General features: G+C 35.8%; 1 protein-coding gene across 2 annotated transcripts in view; it reads right to left on the reverse strand.

The window, feature by feature from the left end:
• Positions 1-15,587, reverse strand: part of LOC111508302 (centriole duplication and spindle assembly protein centrobin) — a 41,822-nt gene that overhangs the window by 1,839 nt on the left and 24,396 nt on the right. For both annotated transcript variants that reach the window (XM_023163750.2, XM_023163751.2), the window contains exons 6-7: positions 8,543-8,769; positions 7,958-8,486 (exon numbers count right to left, since the gene is read on the reverse strand). In XM_023163750.2, the coding sequence (XP_023019518.2) occupies positions 7,958-8,486; positions 8,543-8,769 (756 nt within the window). The remainder of the gene's footprint in view (positions 1-7,957; positions 8,487-8,542; positions 8,770-15,587) is intronic.

The following is a 15,587-nucleotide window of genomic DNA, read 5'->3' on the forward strand; positions in this document are numbered from 1 at the left end:
GTAGTTTTGCCATTGTTTTGATTGACTTGTGACACGGGGCGTTGTCTTGATGAAACAATTTCATTTTGTCATATGCGGTCGTTTCTTTGCAATTGCGGCCTCCAAGTGCCCCAATAACGCTATATAATAGTTACTGTTTATTTCCCTTCTCAAGATAGTCGATGAATATTACACCACGCACATCCCAAAATACCGAGGCCATAACCTTTCTTGCCGATTGTTGTGCTTTCGGGCGCTTTGGACAAGCTTCACCAGTTGCTCTCTAATCAGATGACGATCGTTTTGATTCCGGAGTGAAGTGATGATTCCTGTATAAACCTAAACTGTATGCTTAGAGGAAGATACATGACCATTATGGGAGAAACATTAGTGGCACGGTTTGCACGGATATTATCCCTGTTATGGAACCTGTAATTGACGACTTACTACGCCTTCTGGGCCATAATGAATACAAAGTGCCAGGTTATGCCCTAATCCAGCGAAAATACAATAATATAGTGGAGAAATGCATGCAGCAGGTCCTGAATATCATAATAAGATGGACCAAGGAAGAATGGATGTAAATAAGCCCAACGAAATTGACAATATTAGCATCACTAAGAGATGAAGAGATCTGTCGGAGGAGGTCAAATATCTGAGAGTGACGTTTTACTCCAGGCTGACCTGAAACCACTCTCGAGAAGAGAGAAAAGTAGTACTGTTGGTCAGACGCACTTATGGAAATAAATGGGGGCTGAAATCTAACATGATATATTGGGTCAAAACCGTGGTGGTTGAATACATAACTCACGGTGTGCCAAAGACGGTACAATCGACCAGCTCTGTTACGCCAGCGACGCAAAGTACGGAAATCGCATTTACAAAATGCCAAAATTAGGTACTTTTTAGGTGTTTTTTAGGTACCGAAGTCAAAAATTAGGTGCTCTGTAGCTTACACCGCAACTCAATACTCAAAGTTGCGTTGCTAACATTATGTATTGCTAGCAACGCAATGAAAATAATAACGAAATAATGAATGTTAAGGAAACACTATTGGGTGTTTGTTTGAAGGTGATTGACAATGTTTCGTGATGAATTTCACTAGTTCGGACTTCCATTGTCTACTATATAAAATGATTTGAAATCCCTGAAACAAGTAAAAAAGAATAATTAAAAAAGAATAGTTGAAAATAACAATTATATTAAGCAACAATAAACCTGAAATGAAATGATAGTGAAATAACCTACAAGTAAAAATAAAATAATTGAATAAATAAAAATTTAAGGAATGAAAAAAGAAAATAATAAAAAAAATAAAAAAGTGTAGAGATTCCAAGTCACGTTAGTTCACGACGTTTCGATTGTTGGTATCTACAATCGTCTTCGGGTGATGACTGGACTGATTCCTCGGAGAGGTGACTATTTTATAGGTCGTTGAAATACTTTCACTTTCTCTACTTTCCATTTTCCGCTTCACTGATTCTGTGAGAGATGACCGTTTTGGCGGTAGTTGGTCATTTTTCGTTTGATGATGGGTTTCCATATGTTTCGTATATCTACGCTGGCCTGGCTGAATACGTTGTTGGACAACATGTATGCGGCTTCCTTGAATTTTCTCCTGAACCAATGTTCCTCTCTGTGCAAGATCTCAGCTTGGGACCACTCGATGTTGTGTTGATGGGTCCAAACATGGTCTGCTATTCCTGATTTGCTGGTTTCTCCTCGCTGTGTGTGCTTCTTGTGCTCGGCAATGCGAACATTCAATGGCCTCTTAGTTTCACCAATATAGGATTTTCCGCACTCACAGGGTATTCGGTAAATGCAATTCTTGGAATCGCAGTCCGCGTTTGGGGGCCTGGTTTTCGTGAGGCTGCTACGGATAGTGTTACCGGATCTGAAACAGGTTCTAATGTTGTACTTGGAACCAATTTTTCTTATCCTCTCCGATAATCCTCTGATGTAGGGAAGTGCAAGCACTGGTTGTGACGGCTTCTCTTCCTTGCGAGGCTCCTGCTGTCTTTTAGCCAAAGTCTTTTCTACCATCGCTTTGGAGTATCCATTCCGCTGAATATCATTTTTGATGATGTCTAGTTCCTTTTCGAGACCTTCCTTTGTATTGCAGAGCCCAAAAGCACGGTCTAATAGAGTCTTGATGATTCCTCTTTTTGTCGATTGATGGTGGTTGGATTCGTGGTTCAGATACTGTCCCGTATGAGTGGGTTTTCGGTATACAGATGTTTCCCACTTAGTGTTGGTCCTCTTCACCAAAACGTCTAAGAATGGCAATTCATTGTGGATTTCCTTCTCCATTGTGAAAGTGATGGAAGTCATCCACCCGAAGACGATTGTAGATACCAACAATCGAAACGTCGTGAACTAACGTGACTTGGAATCTCTACACTTTTTTATTTTTTTTTAATTTTCTTTTTTCATTCCTTTAATTTTTATTTATTCATTTATTTTATTTTTACTTGTAGGTTATTTCACTATCATTTCATTTCAGGTTTATTGTTGCTTAATATAATTGTTATTTTCAACTATTCTTTTTTAATTATCCTTTTTTACTTGTTTCAGGGATTTCAAATCATTTTATATAGTAGACAATGGAAGTCCGAACTAGTGAAATTCACTATTGGGTGCTTATTAAGTGCTAAACGGTGAGGATCGTGAAATTTTCTAATTAATAAACAAAAGCTTTCAATTTCGCTAAACAACAGATCTAAAAATCAGGTCTCTTGAAAATAAAGACGAATGCTCAATCAGATATAAACTAAGCGTGGTAATGAAGTACTAATTAGGTGCTTGCAAGAAATTAAGATGAAAACGACCGTGAAAAAGCAGAAAAAAATTAGCACTTCATTCTCATGCCCTTATTTATTGAGGAACATACTGTAAGAACTCAGTCCATCAGTCATAGTGGTTTTCAGATCGATAAGCCTCATAGACATTATGGAATCTAGGTTTACTATAAATAATGAGCACCTAATTAGCACTCTATTCTCTTGTCCTTATTTATTGAGAAACGTACTGTAAGAACTCAGTCCATCAGGCATAGCGGTTTTCAGTACATCAGTCATGGTGGTTTTCAGGTCCATGAGCCTCATAGGCATTATAGAATCTAGGTTTACTATGAATATCTAGTGAGGCACTATATTAGCACTATATTTTGATTGTCTATGTATGATTTTACGAGCATTTCAAGACTTTATTGTATATTGTTAATTATTTTCTCAAATCAGGTCTCCCGAATTTTTTTTTTCGTTTTCATCTTAATTTGTTGCAAGCATCTAATTAGCACTTTATTACCACGCTTAGTTGATACCTGATTGAGCATTCGTCCTCGTTTTCGAGAGAACTAATTTTTAGATCTGTTGTTTAGCGAAATTGGAAACTTTTGTTTATTAATTAGAAAATTTCACGATCCTCACCATTCAGCACTTAATAAGCACCAAATAGTGATTCCTTAACATTCATTATTTCATTATTATTTTCATTGCGTTGCTGGCATTACATAATGCTAGCAACGCAACTTTGAGTATTGAGTTGCGATGTAAGTTACAGAGCACCTAATTTTTGACTACGGTACCTAAAAAACACCTAAAAAGTACCTAATTTTGGCATTTTCTAAATGCGATTTCCGTACTTTGCGTCGCTGGCGTAACAGAGCTCAATCGACCACTATTAACAAACTAAGCAGTATGCAAAAACTTGCATATTTTGGAATACAAACAGATCGGTAGCTGAAATCAACTGTGCGGAAAAAAAATTCCATTTATGTTACTCGATTGGCTAGTACACTTCAGTCAATCAGGCTAAAGTGCAAACAGTCTTGCAATGTGCAAGAAACATCAATTTGAGGCCTCATCCAGCATCAATGTTTTCACAGACAGCCACGTGGCACTTAGGACACTCATGAACCCAAAAGTGACTTTGAGACTGGTCTGGGAATGCCATGAAAAACTGAGGAAACTGACGGACGGGAATAGATTGACTAGTCACTGGGTAACAGGCATTGAAAAAGCTGATGAGTGAACCAGACACGGACCTTCCACTCCAAATATGTGGCCTGAACCAGCTGTGGGAGTACCAAAATCTTTGGTATGGAACCAAATTGACAAATCTATGAAAAATATTAAAGAGTACTGGGAAAATAACCTGGACACATGTGAAAACATTTATGAAGGGACCGGCCGAGAAGAGAACTGCTTCAACAAAACAGGAATCGGTTCAGAACAATTACTCGCTGAAAATTGCTCATCAAGAGGACAACTGAACAAAATGGGGCTGTACAACAGACCTTATCTAAGGTCAAATACAACAAAGGGACAGAAACAGCTCGTCATATTTTATGTCCGAAGAATACCGGGTGTCAACGAATCTACTAGACAAGTCATAACTTCTAGACTATTAGGTGTATCAAAATGAGATTTGGTTTAGGTGAATAGTATATGAAGATGAGAGTTTTCACATATTTTTTACTTTCCTGTTTCACCGGATATGGCATCCCGCAAGGGACCTGTACAAACTTGCACAGGAAACAAGATTGTTGGGGAAAGAACACAATAAGCCTATGAGGCTGCAGTGGTTCACTGAGACTTGGAAGAAATGGACAAGTTAGACGGCTCCCAGGTGGGAATATTAAACATTGAATCCAGCTGGCCATGATCAGATGTAAACTAGTCTGGGGACCTTAGGTGATGTCATAAAATTACAATCGTGAACTTTCGGTGACTAGTCGATAAAATTTTTTAGTAAATCTATTTGTAATTGTATTATGAAATTTAACAAAACTTAAAAAATTAACGAGCCAACAAAACTAGGAAAATTAACTAAACTGAACTTCAAAGATGCACTCAAATTATTCGAAAGTGAACTCCTCAAGACACATTTAAGCTCTTTCAACTAATTTTCTCAAAACGTTTGGTAGCACCTTAGGCGTTACACTTTAAATTGCCCGTGAAATTATTCTTTCTGAGATTTCAAGAGTGTCTGGGGCTTTTGGACAGTAGACCTTTCTTTTGGAGGGACGGTCGCTGGTTGATTAGCGTGAGAAATACATGTTCGATCGGCCCTTGTGTGGAACAGTGGTTAGAGTCCTACAACCAGACGATTCATCTTCACTGCGTATCGTCCAACCCGTGTTGTAAGAAAACATGAATAGTATATGTAGTAGTTACCTTGTAACACTACTAATTCAATAATTGTTTAGAACGAACCAGCCCCGTTATTGTTAGGACACGAAAATGTTATGTTGCCAACTTCTTCCATTTCAATCTATCATACTAGTCCCTAAAAAATTTGCGTTTGCAACTTTCTGACATTACTCGAGGTCTTTAGATTAGTTTACGTCTGACCATTGCCACTTAGATGCAATACTAAAAGTAACTAAAAACATTAAGTAAGCATACAAACTGTAAACAAACAAAATGTTACATTTTAATACAGAAATATCTCAGACATTCAAAAATGTTAAAATATACGGAGCCGTTACCGTAAGTGACCGTAAGTGACCCAAAAGTGAAAAACTTTCATCTCCACCTAACATCCACATATATCAAATCTCATTTTGATACACCTAATGATCTAGAAATTACGACTTGACCTAGTATGAATTAGCATTGAAATAGTTTTTTAATGAGAATATGAATTCGACAATTGCAAGTCATCTTCTGGTAGAGAGATCTGAGTTCAGTCATGACTGATGTATGATAGTGAAAGGGAAAAATCTTCATCTTTTAGACTACTTGGCAATACATTCATCCAAAAATTCAGAATAACTGCTTAGTGACCAAATAGAGTTGAATAATTCTCATCTGTTGAATTCGTTTCCTAATGATGAAATTGAAAAGTTGCTTGGAAGTAAGGGCTACGGGTTGATTAGAATTGTTAAAACCAAAATATATTTTTCAATTGAGTAGCACTATGAAAAGTTTAGTTTAGGATAGAAGCTATTATACTCGTACTCAGTGTGAAACCCTTATTGGAGTTTTGTAAACTGTTGAGTGAAAATCTCATAATAAAGGGTTGTTACATAAATTCATCATAGATTTTCAAATAAGTAACAACCAATACCATGACATGGGTTCCTGTGAAAGTTAAACATATATTCAGTCCGTGTATCAATTTAAATCATTTCAGAAATTGGAAAATGACAGTAACACTCAATTTTATATTATTATAGGAGGTCACTACTAACACACAATTGGTAAATTCTATAAAGTACTTCAAAGCATATTTCATCAGTTCGGACTTCCATTGTCTAACATAATATAAATTGATTTGAAATCCTTGAAAAAAAAAATTAAAAAGATTAACCGAAAATAACAATCGAAAAACGACCAACTCCCGCCAAACGGTCATCTCCCGCTAAAACCAATGAAGCGGAGAGAGGGAAGAGGGGATAGGTGAAAGCACTCGAATGACTTATAAATAGTCAGATCTCGGAGGAATAAATACAGTTATCGTGACATAACTTGGTTTGGAATCTTTTAATTTTTATTTTTAAATTTTTGTTAATAAATTTTTTAATTTTCAGCTTTTATTATTTCAATTTTTTATTTTTTTAGTTGGTGCTTGAATGTTATTTCTTTGTAATTTAAGTTTTTTGTTGAATAAAATTGTTACTTTCGGTTAATCTTTTTAATTTTTTTTTCGGGGATTTCAAATCAATTTATATTATGTTAGACAATGGAAGTCAGAACTGATGAAATACACCACGAAACTTTGTCAACCACCTTCAAACATACTTCAAAGCATATAGGAATATCTATGAGAACTTAAATATCCTCACCAAAAATCAATTGATACAAAAATAGAATAAAACTGTCATAGAAAAATGGGCTTAGAACAAATTATGGGAGAAATGAATATATGACAGCTATCCTCGTATCACTATCTGGCCCGAGTTATCTTCTCACACATCACTACCCTATATCACCATGAGATCAAAAAAATTTAAAAATGATAAATATATCAGTTAGAGTTAGTAGAGTAACTAAATGACTTTTACATAACCTTCCTTTCTTGATGACTTGAAAAAGACTGTTGTTTTGGTATTTCATGAAGGAAATTATTCCAATTTCAGATCTATTTCAATTTTAACAAACCGTAAAACACTTGAAGGAAGTAATGAAAATAATCCTATTTTCATAGTAGTATGGTACTGATGGTGCTATTTTTTTCTTTGTTAATGAGGTCTACATGGTTTTTATTAGTGGTATTCAGTTGACTTTCAAAACCATTTTTTGAAGCAACTGCTTTGCAGAAGTAAGCACTCATTTTTGCTGTTATCAATTTACCATCATTCACCTATTTTTGTCAAAATGATTATGTTGTTCATATATTGTTGTTTATATGATATGAAAGGAATATGACTATATTGGTTAAAATTGTATCCTGAAGACAGAACAGATGTTGAAAATCCTCAGCGATATGGCTAGGAATATTGAATATTGAATTTTGAAAAAGTACATTCCTAAGGTCTAATGAAAATTGAATAGTTATACAATTAATATTCATGCTATTGAAAAATTTATCAAAAAAATATAGTTATGAATTATTTATTATTTTTATGTATTTACACTTTTGAATAAATACAATGTTTCATTTTTGAGTCTGTTCATTGACAATATGCTGAAGTTCACTCTTAAACAAACTCACATTTTTTTTTTAATAAAGATGGAGAAGTGAAAAGACAAAACCTTTCTCTCCCAAATCCTCCAATTATGAAATTGAACACAGGAGTGTTTCTATCAGAGTCAGACAAGTTTTGACTTTCCATAATGGATCGATTTTCTGAAAAGTGTTGATCTATAGAAAATCCCAAATGAGAATTTGATACAATTTGATTCAAGTTGTTTCCCTGTATGTTTCCAATGCTTTACCGAATCAGTTTCAATATAGTTATATAAAGGATTGTTATACTTTCACAATTTCAATAATCATAAATTCATTCACAACAAATATCTGAATTACTCACCAAATGGATGTATTTTTGTATATCATTTTCACTGAACTGGTTCCCTTTTATTTTACTGGATACCACAGGTGCCTCCATATCTTTTGTCCTACTGCTTACAGGAGTTTCATCCATACATACAACCGCATCCTGAAGGACTTTCTCATTATATCCATTGCCAAAAACACTGTTTTCTCGTCTGTCACGTCTTTTTATAATATTGAATTGTTCTTCATGCTGCTGGGCCAACACTTCCTCTACATTACTATATGATCTTGTTTTAAGAGAGTTCAATTGATCGACTGTACTGAAAGTAGTTTCATCATTGAGAGTGGGGCTTTTTCCACTAGCAATTATTCTGAAGGTTTCTGTCCACTGAGATTCCATAACTTTTTGAAGTTGTTTAGCAATCTGCAATCTTTTTTCTTGAAGTTGTTCGAACTTATTCTGTAAGATATCTGCTTGTTGTTTGTGTTGAACTATTTGAAACTGAAGTAATTTTATTTCTTCATGATGTTTCTTCTCCAAGAGTTTTATTTCAAGGGAGTTTCTGAAAATAAATTAATCAGTCACAGTAAAGTATCACCAACTGAAAATTACTTTTACTTTTCGGATATTTGTTGAATATGTGTTGCAGCTGTTTTGGCGATGGACAGTTCACGCTTCTTAATATCTTCTTTGAAACTGGCTTGCGCTTGATCTAACTGACTCTGAAATTCTTTCAATTTATTTTGAACTAAAATCTCTACTTGTCCTTGATAAAAATGCCTCAATTCCATTTTATTATTCTCCATTTCTTTTTTAATTCTAGATAATTCTGCTTTCAATTCATTCTGAAATTAAAAAAGTTGATCTATGCCTGGGTGTGTAAACCACATATATGCAAGTTTAACGAAAGGAATATACATAGAAGAGGGCAAGGCCGTAGCCAGGGGGGGTCGAGGGGGATTGAACCCCCTGAAAGTTCTACAAGCAACAGCCATCCAAAAATTATATCAAATACATAGATTGTCTTGTTTGAACATTACAGGAGCCATGAGAACAACACCAACCGCGGCAATGGAATTAATTACTGGTCTGTCCCCTCTGGACCTGTACGTTAAGGAGGTTGCGTTAATGGCCATGTTATGATTGCGCACGGCTGGTGTAAACCTCGAAGTAGGAATGGGTCAATTGAGGCTGAGCCTATGGCGAGAAGTGTCACTGCGCAACCTCTGCTGCAGGCAACCAGTGATGCAATTGCACCCAGGTTTGTGTTTAATAAACCCTACAAAATACAAAAAAAAAAACAGAACACAAAGTCAGATGCTACAAATGCAAAACGCATATATACAGACGGCTCAAAAACCAAAGAAGGCTCAGGATGTGTAGTGTACTCCAGATCACTAAACCTAAGGATTAAGTGAGGAATGGGAAAAAATACCAGCGTGGTTCAAACAGAACTGGCTGGTATCTCAATTGCCACAAAAACGTAACAATCTGCACTGATAGCCCTATTAGCCTTGAGCAGACAACGTGTTACTTCGGGGCTAGTGATAGAGTGCCACCAAGATTTAGCCAAAGCCTCAGTAGATAACAACATTATCCTGAAGTGGATTAAAGGGAACGACAGGAGTGAAGGTAATCGCATTGACGACTCTTTAGCCAAAGAAGCGGCTGGACTAAGAGTTTTAGGACCCAGTGGTACATACGGCCGATGACTTCGACAATTGCGGAACTTGCCAAACTAGGTCAATCCCTAAAGAGATGGGATGGAGTCAAAGGATGCAATATTGCCAGGATCACCTGGGCGACCCTGTGAAGAAATATCTGGCGATTATCAGAAAAAATCTACGCTTAACAGTAGGAATTCTGACTGGCCACTGTCAACTAAGAAAACACCTCCATAATATGGGGCTAGTTGACACACCTCTATGCAGGATGTGTGAATAGGAAGATGAAACAGTCAGGCATGTCCTATGTGAGTTTCCGGAGTTATCGTCAATAAGAGAGTGTTTGTTCGGAGAGTCTTGGCCTGCACCTGCCGATATAAAGGAGATGTCTCCTAGTGACCTGTCCACCTTTCTGGAAATGACAGGATGTACGACGACCTAGACGTACAACTCCTCGAAAGGATATACTATGAGTCACATGTGGCCTAAGTGCTGTGGGCTTACACTCACCCTCCCTACTCTACAGATACAGATACTATTGGAATTATAAAATCCGTTAGAAATTTTATCAAGTCCTTGGCAAAACGAACCAAGTACTTGAAAGAGAATATTGAAAAAAACTTTCCCGAAACACAATGGAAAAATCTTATGGCACTGTGCGTACAAACTTTTAAAATCTTGGCGACACTACCTGTTTCCACATGTACCCCTGAAAGGAGTTTCCCTTCTCTGAAATGCCTCACAACTTATTTAAGAAACTCCACAAACCAGGAACGACTAAACGGTTTGGCGTTAATGTCAATCCACCGTGGAATTGACACCGAGGAGGTAATTGATTTCTTTGCTGCAAGGAAAGCTAGAAAACTAAATATGTTTTTGTAAAAAGTTAATATTTCTGTAATGGTTTTCTAAAATATATATTTTCATGTAACACCATTTTCTTTCTTTCGTTATTTTTATATTTTATGTTTTTCTACTGTTCCACCCAACCAAACCCCCCGAAATTGTTTTCTGACTACAGCCTTGGAAGAGGGCATTAGAGTCCAAGAAACTATATTTCTGATTAAATGAACATTCATGAAACAAACTCTATTTACATACCTAACTTGGAGCAAAAGTTCCAATCTCTAATAATTATAAAAATACACAAATGACAAGGTGCAGTGAACACTCAAATAAATATTAATCGAAACAAACATACCAACTGGGACTGAAAAGACAAAAATAAGGTAAATGTTAAAATTTCGCGGACTACGTACAATCGATTAGCATTTTTTTATGTTGCTTCACTCGTCTCAAACATATGTTCACAGTTTCAGATATTTAGCATGTTTAGTCTGTTGGTGAGAGATATAGAAGTTGAAAGTGTTTTGCGTGTTCGACGAATTTCTGTTAATTTTGACTAAGAAACCGTCGCATGAGGATCGCTCAGGAATTGTTGAATGACGTCAACGGCGATCCAGATTTGCTTGAAAGAGTCATAACTAGTGACGAATCATGGATATATGGTTATGACATCGAAACCAGAGTCCAATCGTCCCAATGGAAGGACCCAGGAGAACAAAGACCAAAAAAGCACGCCAACGTCAAGGTTTTCCTCACTGTTTTCTTCGATTGCCGTGGCGTAGTTCGTCAGGAGTTCTTTTCACATGGTCTTACAGTCCGAAAATTTCAACTATGTTCATTTTACAAATGAGTTAGAATCAATTTGCTGGGATCCCTTGTATCTTTCAGAGAACATTGATGGAAAAATCAGTTTTTTTTGTTTTCAAATTCACACGTTGTTCAATATTCATGCACCAATGTCACAAAAATTTTTATCAAACCTTATACACCATGATAACAGGCAATTTGAAGCTTAGGAAGAAAATAAATGATAAAGCCATAAATAAATTCAGAAAAACCGAAAAGATTTTTACTAAATCTTCTATTGAGCGAGAAAAGAAGGCTTATCTTGAATACATCGCCTCTAATGATAATCATAATAACTCTAAAGATCCATGGTTGAAACTAAAAAAACTTGATATTCACAATAAAAAACGTATATTGAATCTTCCCTCCAATTTATGTGATCCTAACAACATGAATGATTTTGAATAGAACTGGCCGATACTTGATGAAAATCCATATTAAAAAACTAATCAATACAGTTTATTGTATGATTTTGCAAAAACCTTTTATAGTGAACCCATTATTGTGAAAATCATACAATAAACTGTATTGATTAGTTTTTTATGAATGATTTTATTGTTGCTTCGCCACAACGGTGTAATAAGTTTGACCCAAATCTGGAACAATTTTACAGTAATAATGTAAATGATTCCATCACATCCCTTCTTGAATTGACATTTATCACCGAAAATGAATTTTTAACCTTCATGTCACAAATCAAAAAAAGGATAAAAGGATTAGATGATCTCGATAATTTTTTTTAAACCTCAACTGTCCATCTATAGTACCCGATATTTTACATATTATGAACTGTTGCTTGGAGAAGAAAGTCTTCGCAAGTATGTGGAAGCAGTCTATCGTCGCACCAATACCCAAAATTAAGAACCTAAGGAATTCAAAGACTTGCATCCTATAAGTCTTCTTCCACTTCTTTCTAAAATTTTGGAAAAGGGTATTGCTCAACAATTGAGGAACTACATTCAAAACAATAATGTACTTCCAATTATGCAATCTGGTTTCAGACCAAACTATAGATCAGATGATATCATCACAGTATCGGATAGAGGCGAAATCACTGTCCTAATATTGATCAACTTTAGCAAAGCTTTTGATACCTTGAATCAGCAACTAATTCGATCTATATTACATTATAATGGACTTTCTCAAAGCACTTTGAAATTTTTCGATTCATATCTTTCACATAGACAACAAATTGTTAGAGTGAAGAACCGCATGTCAGATTTCAAGAATACTTTTTCGGGTGTCTCACACAAGGTGCAATCCTTGGACCTATCCTCTACATAATTTACACCTCCCATTTGACAAACTGTTTGAAAAAACTCAAATACCATATGTATGCAGATGATACAAAGTTGTATTATTCTTTTACCCCTGACTCTGTACAGCAAAGCGAAGATATCATTGTTGTTAGACACTCCATTGAACTATTCAAAAGGTTATTCACATATACAATAGCTGAATTCTATAACAACCTACCACCTTCCTTTAGGTCGAAATCTGTTTCCAGTTTCAGACACTGCCTGAAAGAACACCCGCTATCACAATTACAATTTAGGCCCTCTGTTTTTTTTGTTTTTTATCTGTTCAATCATGTATCCTATTGACAAATTTGTTTTTTTTATCCATATTGTATCATGTTATTTCTGCTGTCAATAAATTAATTCATTTTTTTTTTCACCGTAGTGTGCGCTGGTCAGGCCCTATCTACCGAAGCTCCGATACATTCGGGAGGGCGCGCCAGCATTATCAACCAATGACCACTCCCCACACCGTGGGGTAAGTGATCATTGGATCCGAGAATCATGTGCTCTGAGCAAGCGCAGTGAGCCAAGAATGACAGCCTTCTGCATCTGTGCGGCTAAGATTTCTGCCTTAGTGCGGCAAGCCTGTATGATTTTAAGATTCGAGAGTAGGGAGGACATCATTCCACCAAGGACTCCAATAATCAGAACAACCATCTTGACAGAGTGATCTGGATAAAGTCTGCGGAGTTCGAAGAGAAAATCTCGATATTTTATCCGTTTTTCCTCCTCTTTTCTGACGATATTCGTCTCGCCAGGAGCTGAAAACTCCACGACAAATATCGTTTTGGTCTGGTGGTCGAGAAGGACTACATCAGGCTTAATAGCTTATTATTATTATTATTATAAGGAGTATTTTCTTGACGTTATGTGCCGCTTGCGAGAAGTAATACGAAGAAAACGTCCAGTATTGTGGACAAACAATTCATGCTTTTCCATCACAACAATGCACCTGCTTACTAGTCATTAATTGTTCGTAATTTTTGTCCAAAAACAACACGGTTATCATGCCTCAGCCACCGTATTCACCATATTTGCCCCCCTGCGGCTTATTCTTGTTCCTAAGATTGAAAAAACTCATGAAAGGATGGCGTTTTGCGACGATTGAGGAGATAAAAACCAAATCGCTGAGAAACCTCAAAGACATACCAAAAAGTGCATATCAGAACTGATGATGATGAAGATGACAAAATAGAAATTAATGAATAAATAAATATTTCTTGAGAAAAATTAAAGTTCACCTTATTTTTTAAACAGACCTCGCACATTTGACCAGAGCGATGATGAATACAAAATAAATTGAGCTAAATGAATCAATTCTTTTCAACAATTTATTTTCAAGTCAATGAAGAGTAACAAGAGAATTCATATAGAAACTGGCCAATTTATTCAATCGTACCCCCAACTTATAAACCGTTCTTTTTTCTACAATTTTGAGTTCCACTTCATCATTATATAATTGCAAATTGACCAATCTTAGAAATTTGCTATCTGAGTTTTAATTATCATTACAAGTCTTATATTATCCATATCTTTTAATTGAAACTGAAGCACTGACATAAAATGTAATAACATTTTGTTTAAATAAATTGATGGATGTAGCCGTTACTACGTGGTAGGAAATCATAATGAAGAAAAGAGAATTGAAACTTTCTATGTTTTTTACCACTTTTATTTGTAACTAACGTTACTGCAGTTTCATCTTATAAGGCCATTTTCAAACTTATACATTAAACTAACAATGGTTTATTACATTAGCATTTATATACCACCCCTGTAGGTAATAATAGAGGTACTTGGCTTGATTGAGTACCTGAATTTACAATTTACAATGCGGATGTGCTAATTTGTAAACCGGTGAGTAAACTAAATCGATTTGATCATTTACCAGGTTGCACCCGCAATGTTTATGCATGTGAATTTCCAAGGATTCTAAATAATTGAGTTTGTAACCCTTCCTTGCATAGTGCAAAATTTCCGCATCGTTTAGATTCGGGAACTTATGGTTGCATGCCAAGGAATGGTTTGAAAACGTCGAATCATTTTTTCCTTTTTTCCTAGTCTGAAAGACCTTTCATGGTTAGCATACCGTTTTTGCTAGGACTTACCAGTACGCCCTAAGAAAGGATTTTCAAATATTCCGACTGGGGAGTCCCAAAGCGGGATAAAAGGGACGCGTTTACGTATGAAAATTACCTTTTCATCACTGTTTCTTCGTGCCGCTATATTTTCGGAAGCTGAAATTCTGTATGTAGGTTCGTTTTATATTGTATATGTATAATAAGAAAGAATTTTTGAACATTCCAACTGGGGCGCCAGCCTCGGGGGAAAAAGGAGTGTCCATAAAACAAAATTATCTTTTCATTACTGTTTCCCTATGCCCTTAAATTCCTGGTGGGTGAATTTATATTTAGTATCAACATTGCACCCGTGCGGAGCAGAGGCGGGTCGCTAGTTACAAATAATTCTAGATATAACACGGATGCTGATTGGACACTAAAAAAACACCGCAAATATATTGAGGTGATATCTGCCAAATAGTCACAAGTTGAGTCAGATCATTAGGTAATGAGTAGGTAATGGGATCAACTTCTTGGATAGTTTGTGAGTCGTTCATAACAATAATAAATGATCAATGGGGAATGTTCCTCCTGACGAAAATCAAGTTGTTTTCATAAAAGAGCTCTAAAACAACGCAACTTATCATTTCAACCTTTTTCTTTAAAAAATTATTTAAATACTTAAATAAGAGGAATGAAATAATGCATTCAACATTTAAAGGGATTCGTTTCTATTTCACCATTTGGCAACATCGGTTATAGCTAATAAAGGACAATGAATCTGTCACCTGTATGAGACAACCAAAGATGACATATTTCAGAGGCGTGGTTTTCTGTTTACTTATGTTCCGAGTTCCGAGACATTCTGTGACATATGACATTTTGTGTACCTAACCTATCTTCCTCTATATAAATAAATAACAAAACAACTGTTGTTTATGTGGCT

The sequence above is a fragment of the Leptinotarsa decemlineata genome, unplaced genomic scaffold (assembly GCF_025532065.1).
Source record: "Leptinotarsa decemlineata unplaced genomic scaffold, Ldec_3_MD MMD2_P_RNA_scaffold_2, whole genome shotgun sequence".
In the NCBI taxonomy this organism is placed as follows: Eukaryota; Metazoa; Arthropoda; class Insecta; order Coleoptera; family Chrysomelidae; genus Leptinotarsa; species Leptinotarsa decemlineata.